This window comes from Oncorhynchus keta, chromosome 10 (genome assembly GCF_023373465.1).
Source record: "Oncorhynchus keta strain PuntledgeMale-10-30-2019 chromosome 10, Oket_V2, whole genome shotgun sequence".
In the NCBI taxonomy this organism is placed as follows: domain Eukaryota; kingdom Metazoa; phylum Chordata; class Actinopteri; order Salmoniformes; family Salmonidae; genus Oncorhynchus; species Oncorhynchus keta.
In genome coordinates this window covers 62,749,896-62,764,622 of record NC_068430.1, presented here as the reverse complement: position 1 = coordinate 62,764,622, position 14,727 = coordinate 62,749,896, and the positions used below count along the sequence as shown (strand labels likewise).

Below are 14,727 nucleotides of genomic sequence, written 5' to 3'. Positions count from 1 at the left end.
GTGTGGCAGATAACACTTCCATGATGGGATACACTGGTGCTCTCGTCAAAAGGAGGCTATCGAGGTGAGGAATGTATTCCATTTGCCTACTAATGAAATCACACTCGAACCACATTGGTTTTCAGGTCACGGAGGACAGACTTTTGCCCAAGGAAATTCACCCATGGCACCCGGAAGTCCTGAACCAAAGAGTGCAGACTAGCCCTGCCCTTTATCAACTCCAAACAGGAAATTACCTTTGATAGTATAACCTGACATTGGAGCGCAACCAGACCATGGCATACAGGCCACTAGTAATCATGAGCAATGGTATTCAACTCTTACTTCACGAGGTCTGGAACCTGCTGGTTCTGTTCTACCCAAATTATTTGCACACACACCTGGTGTCCCAGATCTAAGTCAGTCCCTAATTAGCAGTGGAACTGGATATGAGGTCCAGAGTTGAGTTTGAGGGTTATAGAGTGAGTATTAGTTCAAATGGGACACATGCACGTGCTGAGAACTGTTGACATTTCATTTCAATTTATTGTATAAAATTAATCTACAAAAGTAAAACTGCATTAAAGTCATATGCACATTTATACATAAAAATAGTCAGATATTTCCAACCAATTAATACATATTGCATAGAACAAGGCACAGATTCAAGGTCAGTGATAAAATACAGCCGTTCTTGAAAACAGGTCAACTTTAAAAAATTTAAAAATTGGCGAGATGACTGGAAATTTGCTGACCACATTTGCTTCAAATTTTTAAAATAATAATAATGCAAAGAATAGAAGAGGTAAGCAGCAAAAATGGATTTGCCACTGACTGACAAGAGAAATGCTTTGTTTTAAAAGGCTTTGGATTACTATAGTCACCACTGACAAAGTAGTTGACTGTTTCCCGACTGATCGATTGCCACAAATACCGGAGACGTAGCCCAATACACACACACACACACACTGACTTACAGCATTCACTTCCCTGAAAAACAAAAGGGTCAAATATATTACACAGCATTTCTTCACACATTACTAGCATAATTTCACTGCATGTTCTGTACAACCCAAATGTTAGTGTCATGTTTGAATAAATATCTGTACACCAGAAATTGATGATAATAAATAACTTCATAACCACTTAGTACAAATTATTGTCTGCAATTGTGTTTGAACTGTGAACTTAAAGACCATACAAGGTTACCCTTGTATTTCACTTGATATCCTTTTGAGTCAGATCAGTTGAGAGTAAATTCAAAACATGCCATACAGGAAAAGGAGACGTAGTCCATCTACAAATAGAGAGTTGAAGGCTCACAGATGATAAATTCAACTAACAAATTATGAATAATACATTAAAATAGAGAAAAAAAACTTGAATGAGGCCTATGAAAAGTTCTATAACATTGATAAGCTGTCCATATACAAAATATTGTTAAAGTACCCTCAATTTGGACACATCAGTGTATACCTATGGTGCTGTATGCAAAAGCTGTATATAAATTCACTCTCTGTATTTGGAGAAGAGAGAAAATGTATGGCTGTGTTGATAAACAAAAAAGCTATATAAAATCAACAGAGTAGTACAGACAAAGGCACTCAAATAAATGCATTCCATACAGTATATTCAACATGGTTTCCATTTTGGAAAGGCGAGCACAACGCATGCACAGTGTAGTTAAAACGTCTCTGGTGAAGTCTGTTACATTTCTTACAATTTCCGGACAACAAAAAAATGAAAAAGGTTTAACATTTCGCCGCCTACGGCACTTTTTATCCGGTTTGTCGTGTTCATTAGGGCATACTGTAGCAAAACGCTTCAAAAGAAAATGTAAATGAGCATTTCTTATTGGACAAGCAACTTGCTGTTTCACTCAGTTTTCCTCTGCTTTGTGCCTATTGAACACGACCCCGATGTCAGTCAAGACCCCACCAGGACTTCCATAATGTGGTCGAGCTCAGCCAGGTCCATTTTAAAGGGCTGGTTTTGAGCCAGAGGGGGAGAGCCCACCCCTCCCCCGCTGTAACTGGACAGAGTCTTGACCAGGTCGTCTGCAGTGACCATGGGGGTCGTTTTGGACACCCCCAAGTTCGGCGGTATTGAAGAGGCGCCGCAGGGGGGGTTAAAGTCATACATGGAGGTGTCAATGTCCGTGAATAGAATGTCATCCAGAGCAAAGTCAGTGAGGAAGCCCCCGGAGGAGGGCGACAAGTCTGCTGGGGCGCTGGGCAGGTCTGCCAACACGGTTTTTGCAGCCTGACCATCGTCCAGCAAGAGCGACTCCTTGTCCTTTGGGCTGTATGTCCTCCCTTCCTCTTTCATGTCCATCCCTGCTGGTAGAGAGGGTGGGGGCTGGGGTGAAGGTGGAGGAGACAAAGGTAGGGAGGAGGTAGTAGAGGTTGTCACTGCGATGGGGCACAGCTCCTCGATCTCCTCCAAAGCTGAGGAGAAGCTGTCCTTGGCGGGTGGTAGGGGAGGCGCTGACGGTCTCGGCGAGAGAGGGTGGTGACCCAGGGGGTGGGGTGAGGACGGCGGCAAGGCGAAGAACAGTGGTGGGTCGTCCTCTAGGAGCGAGGCCGGGGTCAAACCAGAATCCAGCGACGACAGCGGCGAGAGGGGTGGGGAGAGGACGCCGCTGAACGTGGATGACGGAGCCTCGTGGTAGCCCTCGTCCTCGGTGATGTTCGGCGCCGGAGGCGGGACGGCGAAGAAGAGTGCGCGCAGCCCCGCGCCGCCTTCCTCTTTGAACTCGTGGTGGATGCGGCGGATGACGTTGTTGATGAGCACGCGGCGCTGCAGGGCAGGCTCAGTGGCGGGCGTCCGCGCCGGCCCATATAGCTTCATCAGGGAGATGTTTAGCACCGTCTGGCGCTGCAGTGTGTAGTTAATCCTGGAGTGGCTGCCCGCGGCCCCGGCCGCTGACGTGAGGGGCGCCTTGCCCTCCTCCAGGCCGTCCTCATCCAGTTTGCGCTTCACACCGTTACCCAACATATATCTGTGGGAGAGAACAGAAACAAGGTGTCAGGAGCAAAACAATGCATATGGTTCCTTTTTCTTCACATGTGAACGAGTGAATAGTAGTCAGTGAGGCACAGCTATGTGAAAGAATGACTGCTAGAGACGTAACAAAACAAAGTGAGAGATGTTGGTTAATTTTAAAACACTTATATCACGTACAAGTGTAACTGACATCTGTGAGAGGAAAAACCCCCAGTTCATAGTTTCATCAGCAACACAACAAGCGGAAAACATCCACTTCTCACTCAAACAAGACGAGTTTCCTGGAAGCAGAGGAGCTTCCTCGCAAACAGTGACAAGAAATGAGACGAGCAAGCAATGAACACAACACACACGCTCAGCATCAGTGTATGGGGGGGCGCCAGGAGGGGGTTTTGGTGTCAGCTGACCAGACGGCATCAGCTGACTTGGCGGGTGGCAGCAAGTTCTGACAAAAGTGCCTGCGTCCCAAATGGTACCCCGTTCCCTACATAGAACTTTGGTCAAAAGTAGTGCACTATGGGCCAGTGTCAATAGTACTACAGTAAATAGGGAATAGGGTGCCATTTGGGACGCAGACAAGCTCCCAACTGAACCACCTGACTCCATCAGAACACGGCGCTAACAGACATGCCAGCACAGGAAACTACCGACTTCCTGCCCGGACATAGCACAGAAAACAGGCAAAAATGGACCTGCTGTTTAATCGATTTACACTCAAAAATGGTCACATTGGGCTTGTTATATATATATATATATAACACATACAGAACTAAAATATAAATGCAACATGTAAAGTCTTGGTCATATGAGCTGAAATAAAAGGCAGTTAGATTTGGGTATGTCATTTTAGGTGAAAATTGTTATAATAATAATAATAATAATAATAATAATAATTTGATCCTTGTCAATGTTGACTTTTTTGGGGGGGGCTTTGGCAGTTAATTGAAAAACATTCTCACAGTATTTTTGATTGTCTTCTCAACTCACCATCCCACACTTTTAAAAGATTCGCTCTCTAATAATAATAGTTCTCTGAATCCACTGCTCACGCATCTGTAGAATGTTTTTGTATTTCCCCTGCATGCTTGCGTTCAGTTTCCCAAATATGTCTGTTGCATAGGCAAGATGACACTATATTCATTACACAGAGAGTCAACCAAGTCGGTTTTCTTTTACATCCATTGTGAATGACGACAGTTCCTCTCTCGATGCAGAAAATCTTTCCAACTCTCCCCCCTCAATAACCACCGAGCCTCGATGTGAAATAGAACATAGTCATGCTCTGATCTGATATCTCCACATAGTTTTGCGAACAGACATGCGCGCAGTGGATGTGGTTTGATGTAGTTTACAATCAATGTTACCTGCTGCAGTATATCCGAGTTCTGTGCTCAGTTCTTTCGTCGCCAGTTGCTCTCGGTGTATCATACAATGTGTCCACATTGCAGAGGGAGACTCATTCATAACTAGAGTGCAGAGGCCTGCCCGCCATAGATGGAAGCTTCATCTGTGCAAAAACCCACCATTCGATCCCATTGGACCTTTTTGTTGTCAATATAGCCACGCAGCACACTGAACATCCCCTGTGACGTTTCATGCCCAGGAATCATGAGACAGAACAATATGTCCTCGAGAAGAGCATCCCTCGACATGTATAGCGAACAAAAGTCAATGCATGGGCATCTCAGCCCTCACACTGTTTTCACCATATCAATTGCGCCTGGTAATATCAAAGTCTGCAGTAGTGTGTGGTTTCAGTGTAGCGGGCAGAGCCATTCATCGTGGAAATGATTCAAATGCAATGGCTAAGCGCGCCGCTCTCTGGTTGAATTTCATCTTTTAGATTTGAAATCCTTTTCATTTCGATTTTTAAGGTAAACTACATTACAATGGTTGAGAATGAAAATATAATATTTTTTTTCAGGATTTGGGAAATTCTCCCACGGCCCCATTTTCATATCAGGGACCCCTAGCTTGGGAACCGCTGCACTAGAATGCTTCCCAAACTGTCACCTAAGATGGAGCACACCTCTCCTGAAGTGCATTGTCTCACTGGCACGTGTAACTCTACCCCGCTACATAAACTACTGCACACAGCCTGCGAGAGACTCGCCCCTTTCAGTCCGTTGTGTAACGTGTGCTACCATGATAAAAGCCAGAGGAAAAGAGATTCACTATCACATTTCCAAACTGTGTTCTTGTAGAGAACATTGCTGTGTGAGTGAGAGAGTTTGTGTGTGAGAAAGAGAGAGGGTGTGCGTGTCAGCTTTGCTTAGAGCCACACACATCAACTTAAACCCCCCCTCGAGGGCCCACACAGTGCATGCGCGTGGCTGGGGATAGCTCCACTCTCGCCTGTTACCATGACAAATACAGTCAGCTGGGAATCCAGAGAGGGGGGGGGGGGGGCAGAGACAACATAGGGAGGGACAAGCGGGGGAGGAAAGTAAGAACCTAAATGTTTTTCCACTCAGGCTGCCCATCACTATCACAGCTGATGATGCTGCTTGGATATGGAAGTGGAGGTGAGAGAGCAAGTTGTGTGTGTGCAGTGCACTACTCTGATGTAGATAGGATACATTTTGTAGTAGTTCCCTCGGTGCAAATACTATGCCTCCACATACCTCCCCCACTCAGTGAAATTATTCATCAGACCCCTATTCCACCCCTGCTCTGTTCACTTATTCTTTTCACACGTGGGGCCCTTCGACGCTGCCATCTGCTGACACTGTCTGAAGACGGGTGAGAGAGAGAGACAGAGAATAGAGAAGACTGACAGGGGATTTTGGCAGACAGGGGGAAAACAGGGTGACAAAGAGAGAGAGGAGATGAAAGGGAGAGTTGAAAGAAAAAAAAGAGCAGAAATATAGAAATAGGAACACACCTTCCGTTGACAAAAACAACTGAAAAGTGTCCAATTACAACAGCATTCCGGCCACACAGAATGCTTTCTTTCACTCCATACTCGCAGCAGGCTTACAGCGATGGCACTCAGATTACACTCAGATTGGTACGAGGCAATGTCCACCCCTTGAACACATGACCACTTCAAAACTCACGTCCCGACATGAACTTCTTGGTTCTCCAAGAGCTTTGTGTTCCGATACACCAGGGTCCTATTCATTAGTGCACACTGTGTTTCAACTGAAAAGTTCAGGCAGTCCCTCCCTGTTTGCTTCCTAGTGAATACAACCCAGAATCCCTCCACATGTTATTGATAATTATTCTGTAATGTTATTTCAGTGTGTACTTCCATGAAGTGCTAGGGATATGTAAGAGCCCTGCCTGGGACAAGGTCAAAATGTCATTGGATTGCTTTTTTTTTTAGGGTGGTAGCAGGCAGCTGCATGCCTCACATACTCAGCAGGCATCGTCATCCTGAGGAGGGTCTCGGTGGTACACCGATTTCTAATACAAACTCTGCAGTGCACACTTAGGCTGGAAGAGCAAACCTTTCTCAATGGCACACAGTGCAGCCTGCACCTGAGATTTCAACCCTCATTCATCAACAAGCCTAATCATTCTATTTTCCACACTATTTCTCTCAAGTTCTGTCGGACTTCCAAGTCCTTCAAGATTGCAGTAAAAGTTAAACACATTCATATTTGGCATGCAAGCATTTTCGGCCTCGATGTTGCCCAAAAGGTTCCTGGAAAATAATAATTTTATGTTAGGTTGAAAGACAAGGTTCACTGTTGGGTTCTGGTCATGCGAGAAACCACACTCAGAAGCCGGGCTGGCCTGGCATTAGGGTTGTTTGCCCAGGTTTCTCCAGCAGGCAAGTGGATGCTTGTAGCACTGATTTACTGGGCTTGTTTGGAAAAGACTCCAACTGCGTCTGAAACAGCACCCTATTTAGTGCACTACTTTCAGACTATATAGGGATCAGACTATATTGGGAATAGGGTGCCATTTTGGACAGAACTAGGCTTGTTTGGAAGAAACGCAGAGTTAGAGTTATTTTGATTGATCACCAAGAGAGGGGGATTTCAAAGCCAATTTGCCAAAATATGTAGGTGAACTTCAGCCCTCCTGCTCACATAGTAGAAGAAAAAGAGGAACAAATGGTGTTTACTGGAAACCAGAGCAGACAGAGTCAAGGAAGCAAAGGTGGACTTTAGTCACGGAGATGGAATGCTTCGAGTCTGGTACGAGTGTGGACTGTGTTCCTACTGCAAATCTGTGCAGATTCCTTGTGGTTGATCGTAGCATGTTAGTAGTACATTGGTGGATTTCTTACTATTCTTTTTCCTATTTTATTAATACCTCACCTCAATTCTTGGTGTTTTGATGGGTAATTCATGAACATGTTTTTAAAATCTTTAACATCATTATAAAAACAAATTAAGGAAATGTTGAACTGCGACAATCATTTCCAATGCATGCAACGGAACACTACACAAAAGAGAAAACATCCATATTTCCCTGTGCAAATATGAATGTCACTCAGCCCTGCAGTTGAAATGCAAATAACACTTGGCACTGTTAGGTTCCTACAAGGCAGCAGTCAGAACTAGCCCTTTTTGCCACCCACATCCCTGAACCAGTATTAAACCTATTTGGAAATCTGAACAGCAATAGTTAAAAGCTTTACAAAACAGTAAAACAAAGCCATAGGGCTGTATCCGATTCATTCAGAGGCCCCGTTCTCCCAGTCAAGTCTATATGGCATACCCATGAACTTTTAGCCTAAAAACAGGTTGAATAGGCATGTAGGGCTTCTATTTTCTAAACTACCAGTTTAGCTTCCAGGAACTATGGCTCATCATATTCCTGTAAAAGGTGACAATGAATCACTCAAAAAACAATAGAATGCAATGACCAAGTCAATATCTGATGAGTTACAACAAAGCTAAGGGCAAGTCTCAAATGTAAAAACATGCAACATTACATAATTATCATGTACTTACAAAGTAGCAATTGTACTGGGACCCACATGAACAGTAACGTTTTCAGTGAACAAAGTTATATTGGTGTCAAGTTCCTCCTCCCACTCCCTCAGCGTCCTACATGCCACCAAAAAGTTGTTTTGTAGCCAAGGCCCTATTATGATCACTGTTGGCATGACATGGCTCTAGTATTTGAAACGAAACTAAGTCACGCCTGGGTGTCACTTGTTTTTTCGATTGTCAGAAAAACATTATTCAATAGGCAGACAGTCTACAGCAAAAAAAAAAGAAGCAGACATTCCCAATACTGGACATTAAGACTACGAAAAATTGTATGGATGCCTATAAACAACTATTTTACTTATTGATAGATCTTATAAACTGAATGGTTTGGGTTTTCTGTAATGTCAAAACGCATGTTTGATCAATTCACGGTATGATCTGTCACTGACGTATCACTGTAGCTGTCACAACAGCTGCCCTTGACCTCCAAAGGCAAACGCCACAGATAGCCTATGGCTGTGATGGGGGCGCCATAGCCTTCCCACCGTCACCTGCCACATAGGAATCAGTCGGCTCTTCACTGAACTGGAGACTTAATAGGAATCAGTCGGCTCTTCACTGAACTGGAGACTTAATAGCAATATTACGTTTTCGTTTCGAACAATAGGGTCTCCTTCCACATGCGACAATGTAACAGTTGCAACATTATAACAGACAAGTAGCTAAATGTAACAAAACAAAAAGACGGCGGTGCTTTCTCTCGACTCAAGCAAGACACAGCAACAATAAAATGCGACAAAATGTTTTTTTTTGAATGGCAAACGGGTAAATAACGGCTAATAATTAATGTATACGTAAATTAACGCATAATTATTTCATGTTGAAGCGTGTTTAAATAATCCTAACATTGGTGAAAGCAGCGCAATCGTAAACTTACCACATGTAGTTCCAGCAAGGGTTTCAAATCCTGCATCGGGGTCAAATTGACGCCAAGAACAGAGGCTCTACAACGAGGAACACCAGACATCGAACTCTTCGCCGTCTATACTTTCATTTCCCCGCCGCGGTTTTCCAAAAAAGCCGTGGAGCTCTACACAATGGCGAGCTGTCGAGGAGACCGATGAGTCTAGTCACAGACAACTACCGTTCACTGAACAGCAGGAGGAACGCCAGCTCTTTTTAAAAAAAATCTGCCGATAGACCCACAACTACACTGGCTAGGAATGACGTAAATGAAGTTACGCTCTGAACTGACTATGTTGACTGGTACGGTGGCACACGCCTCGCCCCCATGTAACTTGGGGAGCCACTAGTGGGCGCTATGGATCTCCACTATCGTCTGGGCTTAATGTGCCCACGGTAATACACTAGTATCACCCTGCGAATGGTTTGTATTCCTCCATTCAGGCTGCAAAAGCTTCGATTTCCCCTTTAACTCGGTTTCATGTCGAGGCTACAAAAAAGGGGAAAGTATGCGTACTTCCTTTATGAAACACCATTTCCCACCACCATGCTTAAGTGGCTAAATGCTAGTCTCAGATGTAAGAGTATCACGTCAGGTTGAAGCAGACTGTTTTTTCCACCCCTTACCTAACATAGCAGCGTAAAGGAAACAGGAATAGTTTCAAAATAAAAGTTGTGCTTACTGAAGATAGTTTTAAATGAGGTATTGGATTTGTTGGCATGAACTCGTTTACAGAACATTAATCCGTTTTAATGCAGTGAAATTGTAAAGTTACAATTCGAGTAGATTGTACTTTTTAAACCCAGATGCAATTAACGTAATTATATTTTTGTTTACAGGTTTATTAAATGATATGTTCATAAATGTGTGAAATCTGAAAAGTGTAATTAATAGTCAAATAATAATAATACAAATTGGATCCGAATGCTCTTACTAATCTCCCCATTTCTCTCTCTCTCTCTCTCTCTCTATGCCTGAGGACACCCTGGCCTGATGATTCAGGCTTTGCCTGTCTCAAATCCACCAGGTGGTGTTGCCTGTTTTGTGCTGCTGACTACCGGGCGTGCCCTGGAATGATCCCTGACTACTTTGCCACTTACCACCACACCCACATACCAACTTGCAAGTTTAATTGCATATTGCATCTGAGGTGAAAAATACATGTATTCTATTCTAAATGTCGTTTTAACTTTATAATTACACTTTTTAAACTTTTAATCTTTTGTACTAAAACTGTGAACAATGTTCTGTAAACGAGTTCATGCCAATTAATCCAATATGTCATTTAAAAATGTATGTTCAGTGGGCACAACTTTTATTTTGAAACTATCAGACCAGGGCTGCAGTCCAAACACATTTTTACCACCTCAGCCCTCGTGCTAGCCACTTTCCCTTGGGGGAATCCACGTCGAAACCGGATGCAGGTCCAATTCACTAACTTCTCACTCAGCCATTAGCTGGAGGGAGCAAGTGAAGAACTTTGATCACTTGTGGGGTTGATATGAACCACAATTCCACGCAAACTGTAGTCACGTGTCATACTCATGTGGCCGCAAAGTGTCAAACTTAATAAACACGACTGCATTTTCGGCATGTCAGACAAAATTATAAAGGTAGCATGCTAAAAACACACACATATATATATATATATATATAATATATATATATATAGATGACACTGATTTTAGCGTTGGCAAATTGGCTTATTCTTATAGTGAGTACCCAATAAAGCGTAGGTAGCTTCATAAATATATTTTTGGGAATTCTGAAATGTATTGGATTTAATGACCAAACTAGCTAGCTATGGGTAACTGTAGCAAGTTAGCTAGGTACATTATTAGATTTAGGTTGGTCGTTTTTAAACTCAATTTCAAGATTTCCACCAAGGACGTTGCCTCTCTGATCATCACTCTCCCTCGCTTGGGCAAGGTACACTCGGATGTGACGATATAAAACATTGTTCAAGGGCTGAGGGTTTAGAGCCAAGGGCTGAGGGTTTAGAGCCAAGGGCTGTTGTCGACTTTGAATTTCGACTGCAGCCTGGGGGGGGTTGTTTCTTTTAATGCTGCTACGTTAGGTGTGAGAAAACAGACTAATGCAGCCTGATTAGCTGAATGCGATACGCAACATCCGGTGCTAGCAATTAGCCACTCTTGCATGATTGTGGAAAATTCTATTTCATAAAGAAAGTCCGCATATTTTCCTTTTTTTTAACGCCTTCTAGGCATTAAATCGAGTTACGGAGGAAATCAAATCCTTTGCAGCCAGAATGGAGAGTGTTTTTAGTACGAATCGGTATGAATCGGTCGCCGGCGGGACACGAGTGTATGACTGGTTTGGTTTGGCACATTAAGCCCAGACGATAGTGGAGATCCATAGCACCAACTAGTGTCTGCCCAGGCTACCCCCAATGCACAGACCAGATATACATAATAGCCTGAAATAAAACCAAAATCTATAACATTGAATTTTGTTGCGCTAGTGTAAATATCCTAGGCTAGCCTATAGATCAAAACCCATTGTGTGTGTATCAGACAAAAGAGGCAGCTTTCAGGCAGAATAATAATGATAACATGTAATTGAGAGAAAAAGTCATAGCCTATTCTTGGGAGCATTCTCGTGTCAACAAGTCTTGCTGTGAGTGAGCAACCACAACTATGTAAGGCATCCAAGCTATTCAACATTAGACATCTTGGTATTAGCCAGTGCAATATTGTAATGCATTCTTTGTATGTTAGCTAAGGAAATTAAATGTATCGACAATGATCACTCCTACAACGTAAATCTAATGTACACAATAAAGTGTATTATTATTACGTCAGTGGCATTATAATGCTTAGGAATCAGACCAGCAACTTTTTCTGAAACTCTCCAAAAGGTTTTTAGCCAATTCTCATCTGTCACTCTGTCAACAGCTTCTCCATTGACAACTGGAGACACATTTCAACTAGTCAAACAGGTTAGAACTATGCTGAGGCAGAGAGCTTCAAATACAAACTCATGGCTACATGTCCAAAACACTCAGGACTTTTGAAACAAGCACTTAGTCAGATAATAGAGTATTAGCAAACTGCAGAAATAATCATTTTTATCAAGGGATTTATCAAATGCTCATATGCCCAAAATGAACGTGGGTCATTATGTGGTTATGCGCACACCTGTGTATCTGTGTGTGTGCAGATGCTCATTTAGGAAAGAATGATGTGAGCCCCATACTACTCCATTCTCTGGCATCTGTTCAATAATGTGGTGGTTATCCCCGAGTTAGGCAGAGCATAACATAATTGCAACCAGATGGCAAGAATAAAAACTGGAGGACTCTCCAACACAAGCAGCTGATTCCCTTCAAATTAATGCAGGAGCCGAAGATATGGCATTCCCATCTGTGACCAGTGGAACCCGTTCTGAACTTTTGACTGGTTCAAAGTTAAGTTTAACACCTCAGCGTGAATCAGAACAAAAAGCCAAGGTAAAAAATTAAGGCCAGAAACACAGTATATGAGTACTAAATAAGGGAAGTCAAGTGAATGTAGTAAATCTTTTATAATTTAAATGACAATGACCCTTAGCTGGTAAACAGTCATGACAGAAGGGCAGCAGTAGTCCGGGCTAGGGGTATTGCTGCCCCTCCTAGGGTTAAGAGAGGGGGGCCTGGGTTGCCAGTTGTGAGCGGAACGAGCGCTGCTCTCCTATTTTGGGCCTGGCACCAGTTGAGACAGAGCTGCAGGGCTCCTGCGGTCATCATGGTCTCTCTCACGTTTCACCCGACTGTCCGTCCACCCACAGACAGACAGACCTGCCTTATGACTTAAACTCCAACCCCAATCAGAGCCCATGCAGGAAATGGACATCTTGTTACACATCACTCGTAATTACATGTGGTAACAAAATTAAGCTGAATGAAAGACGCAGCCCTGAGGGATGCCTACCTTTTGACATGCCAATAGAGTAGCAGTGATCTAATCACAACAACCATGATGGTACTGGAGCAGAGTGGAGGCATGGCGAGAGACCGAGACCTCTACTCTGAGAATGTTTCTTGGAAGCAACTGGAAGCAATTTTAGGACAGGCTAGAGAATGGAAGAGGTTGAGGAGAAGCTGCAAGATAGTGGTTGAAGTTGCGGTCTCTTGCATACAAGACGGCCATATTTCATGAAATTGTCAAGAGTATGACATAAGATATAAATGTCAATAAAGAAAATGTAAGATAGTGGGAGAAGTTGTTACATCTGACAAACAAGACACCCATATTTGTAATGTGGCTAGACTTTCTTTAAATGTAATGTAAATGTAATATTTCATAGAACTGCCAAAGAAATGAGGTGTCAATTAAGACTCATATTTTCTGCATACATCCTCCAGATTTAGTTTTGCGTCAACGTTAGGCAGATCCTGGGTCAGTTCTTTTGGGCCTCTTACTTACAACAGACTCTCTGGAGCCGGTTCCGCCGCATAGAAAAGTGTCCGACTGGCACCCGGGCACTATTTGAGTTTACCCCGTTGCCAGGGATATTGAAACAAACCCCCCTCCATAACAAACCGCCAAGGTTGCCATTTAGCTCCCAAAACCCGATCCCACCCATCCCTTCCTCCTCCTGCTCTGAGAGAGAACACTGAGGGAGGGCCGCCAGGCTGGGGTCAGGAAATGAACGGCTGCAGTTTTTTTTAAGGTTGGCTCCTCCGCCGCGGGCGTCCATCCATCACTGTGTTTTTCTTTCTGGTTTTTGTCTTGCCTGGCAAGGATCTACTAGGAGCTACTTCAGAATGATACAGTATCACCATTGGTTTTATTGAGAGTAGCTATGTAAAAGAGAGAGAGAGGGGGGGTAGGTCTCGCATGAAAGGATTAAAAGCCAAAGAAAGTCTAGCCAAAGAAAAACATGCGTAACGGAGGCCTTCAATTTATAGTGGGGCCTGGCTGGAATGAGTGTGTAGATGCTGAGGGGGATAGGGAGATTTGTCTTTGATTATTTAGCACTCGCTGTGAGGTGAATGAAATGGTGATATATCTAGTATTACATATTTGATGAATCACACCCCCAAATGCTTTCACTGGAGCTCACTGTACATGCATGCACAAGAGGTTCGGGGACTGACATACTGTAACTAAAGATAATAGGGAGCTCAAGTCAAGTCAAGATGCCATTTTGGCAGCTCGCTTGCTGGAGCTATGCTTCTGACCAATACAGCTTTAAACTCCAATAAAAGATACATGTAAGGTGAAGTCAGATAAGTGTCACTTGGATAGTCAGGAATGAGTAATCATCGTGTAAATACTCAAGGGGAGTGTATACATATGAAGGTTATGTAAGGTTATGTAAGAATTCTGTTAATCCCATAGCCGGTGACTTGAAACCAGGTATCTTTTGTTTGCTCATCTTGCCCTACATAGCCTGGCTACCCAAAAAACATTGGTGTCGATGAAGTTTAAAATAGGCTGCCTTGTAAAATAAACAGGCACCACTTACATTTAGTCTAACAGTGAATACAAGGAGGCTGAGTAGCAATACAATAATGAGTGTTACAGGCAAAATCCTTCAAAGGCAAGTAGTTGTATTGTTTACTCACAGTACTATAGCAAAGACCAAAAGACAACCGCTTGAGAACAGACGCAAAACACCTTTCTCAGTTCCAATTCTAACAGATAGAAACAGTCACTACCGGTAGTCTAATTCACTGAGCTGTCCATGCAGACTTGTATTATGTCAGTCGTTTCAGGCTGCTGCTAATTCTGATTCATCTGAAGAGAATCAACTCTGTGCTCTGCTGCACACTTGGCCATTATTCAGAAGGGTGTCAGGCACACAAATGGGACCCGTCTGGCCAGTAGGGCAGCATGCTGTTCAGTGCTCACTGGCTAGCTGACACACAGTCCCCAACACCTC

The 14,727-nt window shown here is 43.4% G+C and overlaps 1 protein-coding gene across 1 annotated transcript; it reads right to left on the bottom strand.

Moving 5' to 3' along the window:
* Window positions 1–500: 500 nt before the first annotated feature.
* On the bottom strand, window positions 501–9,455 carry LOC118389165 (SERTA domain-containing protein 2-like). The gene is made up of 2 exons (XM_035778975.2): window positions 8,815–9,455; window positions 501–2,980 (listed from the first exon to the last, which is right to left on the bottom strand). The coding sequence occupies exon 2, from the start codon at window positions 2,974–2,976 to the stop codon at window positions 1,906–1,908; it is 1,071 nt and encodes a 356-aa protein (XP_035634868.1). The 5' UTR covers window positions 2,977–2,980; window positions 8,815–9,455; the 3' UTR covers window positions 501–1,905.
* Between the last annotated feature and the right edge of the window lie 5,272 nt (window positions 9,456–14,727).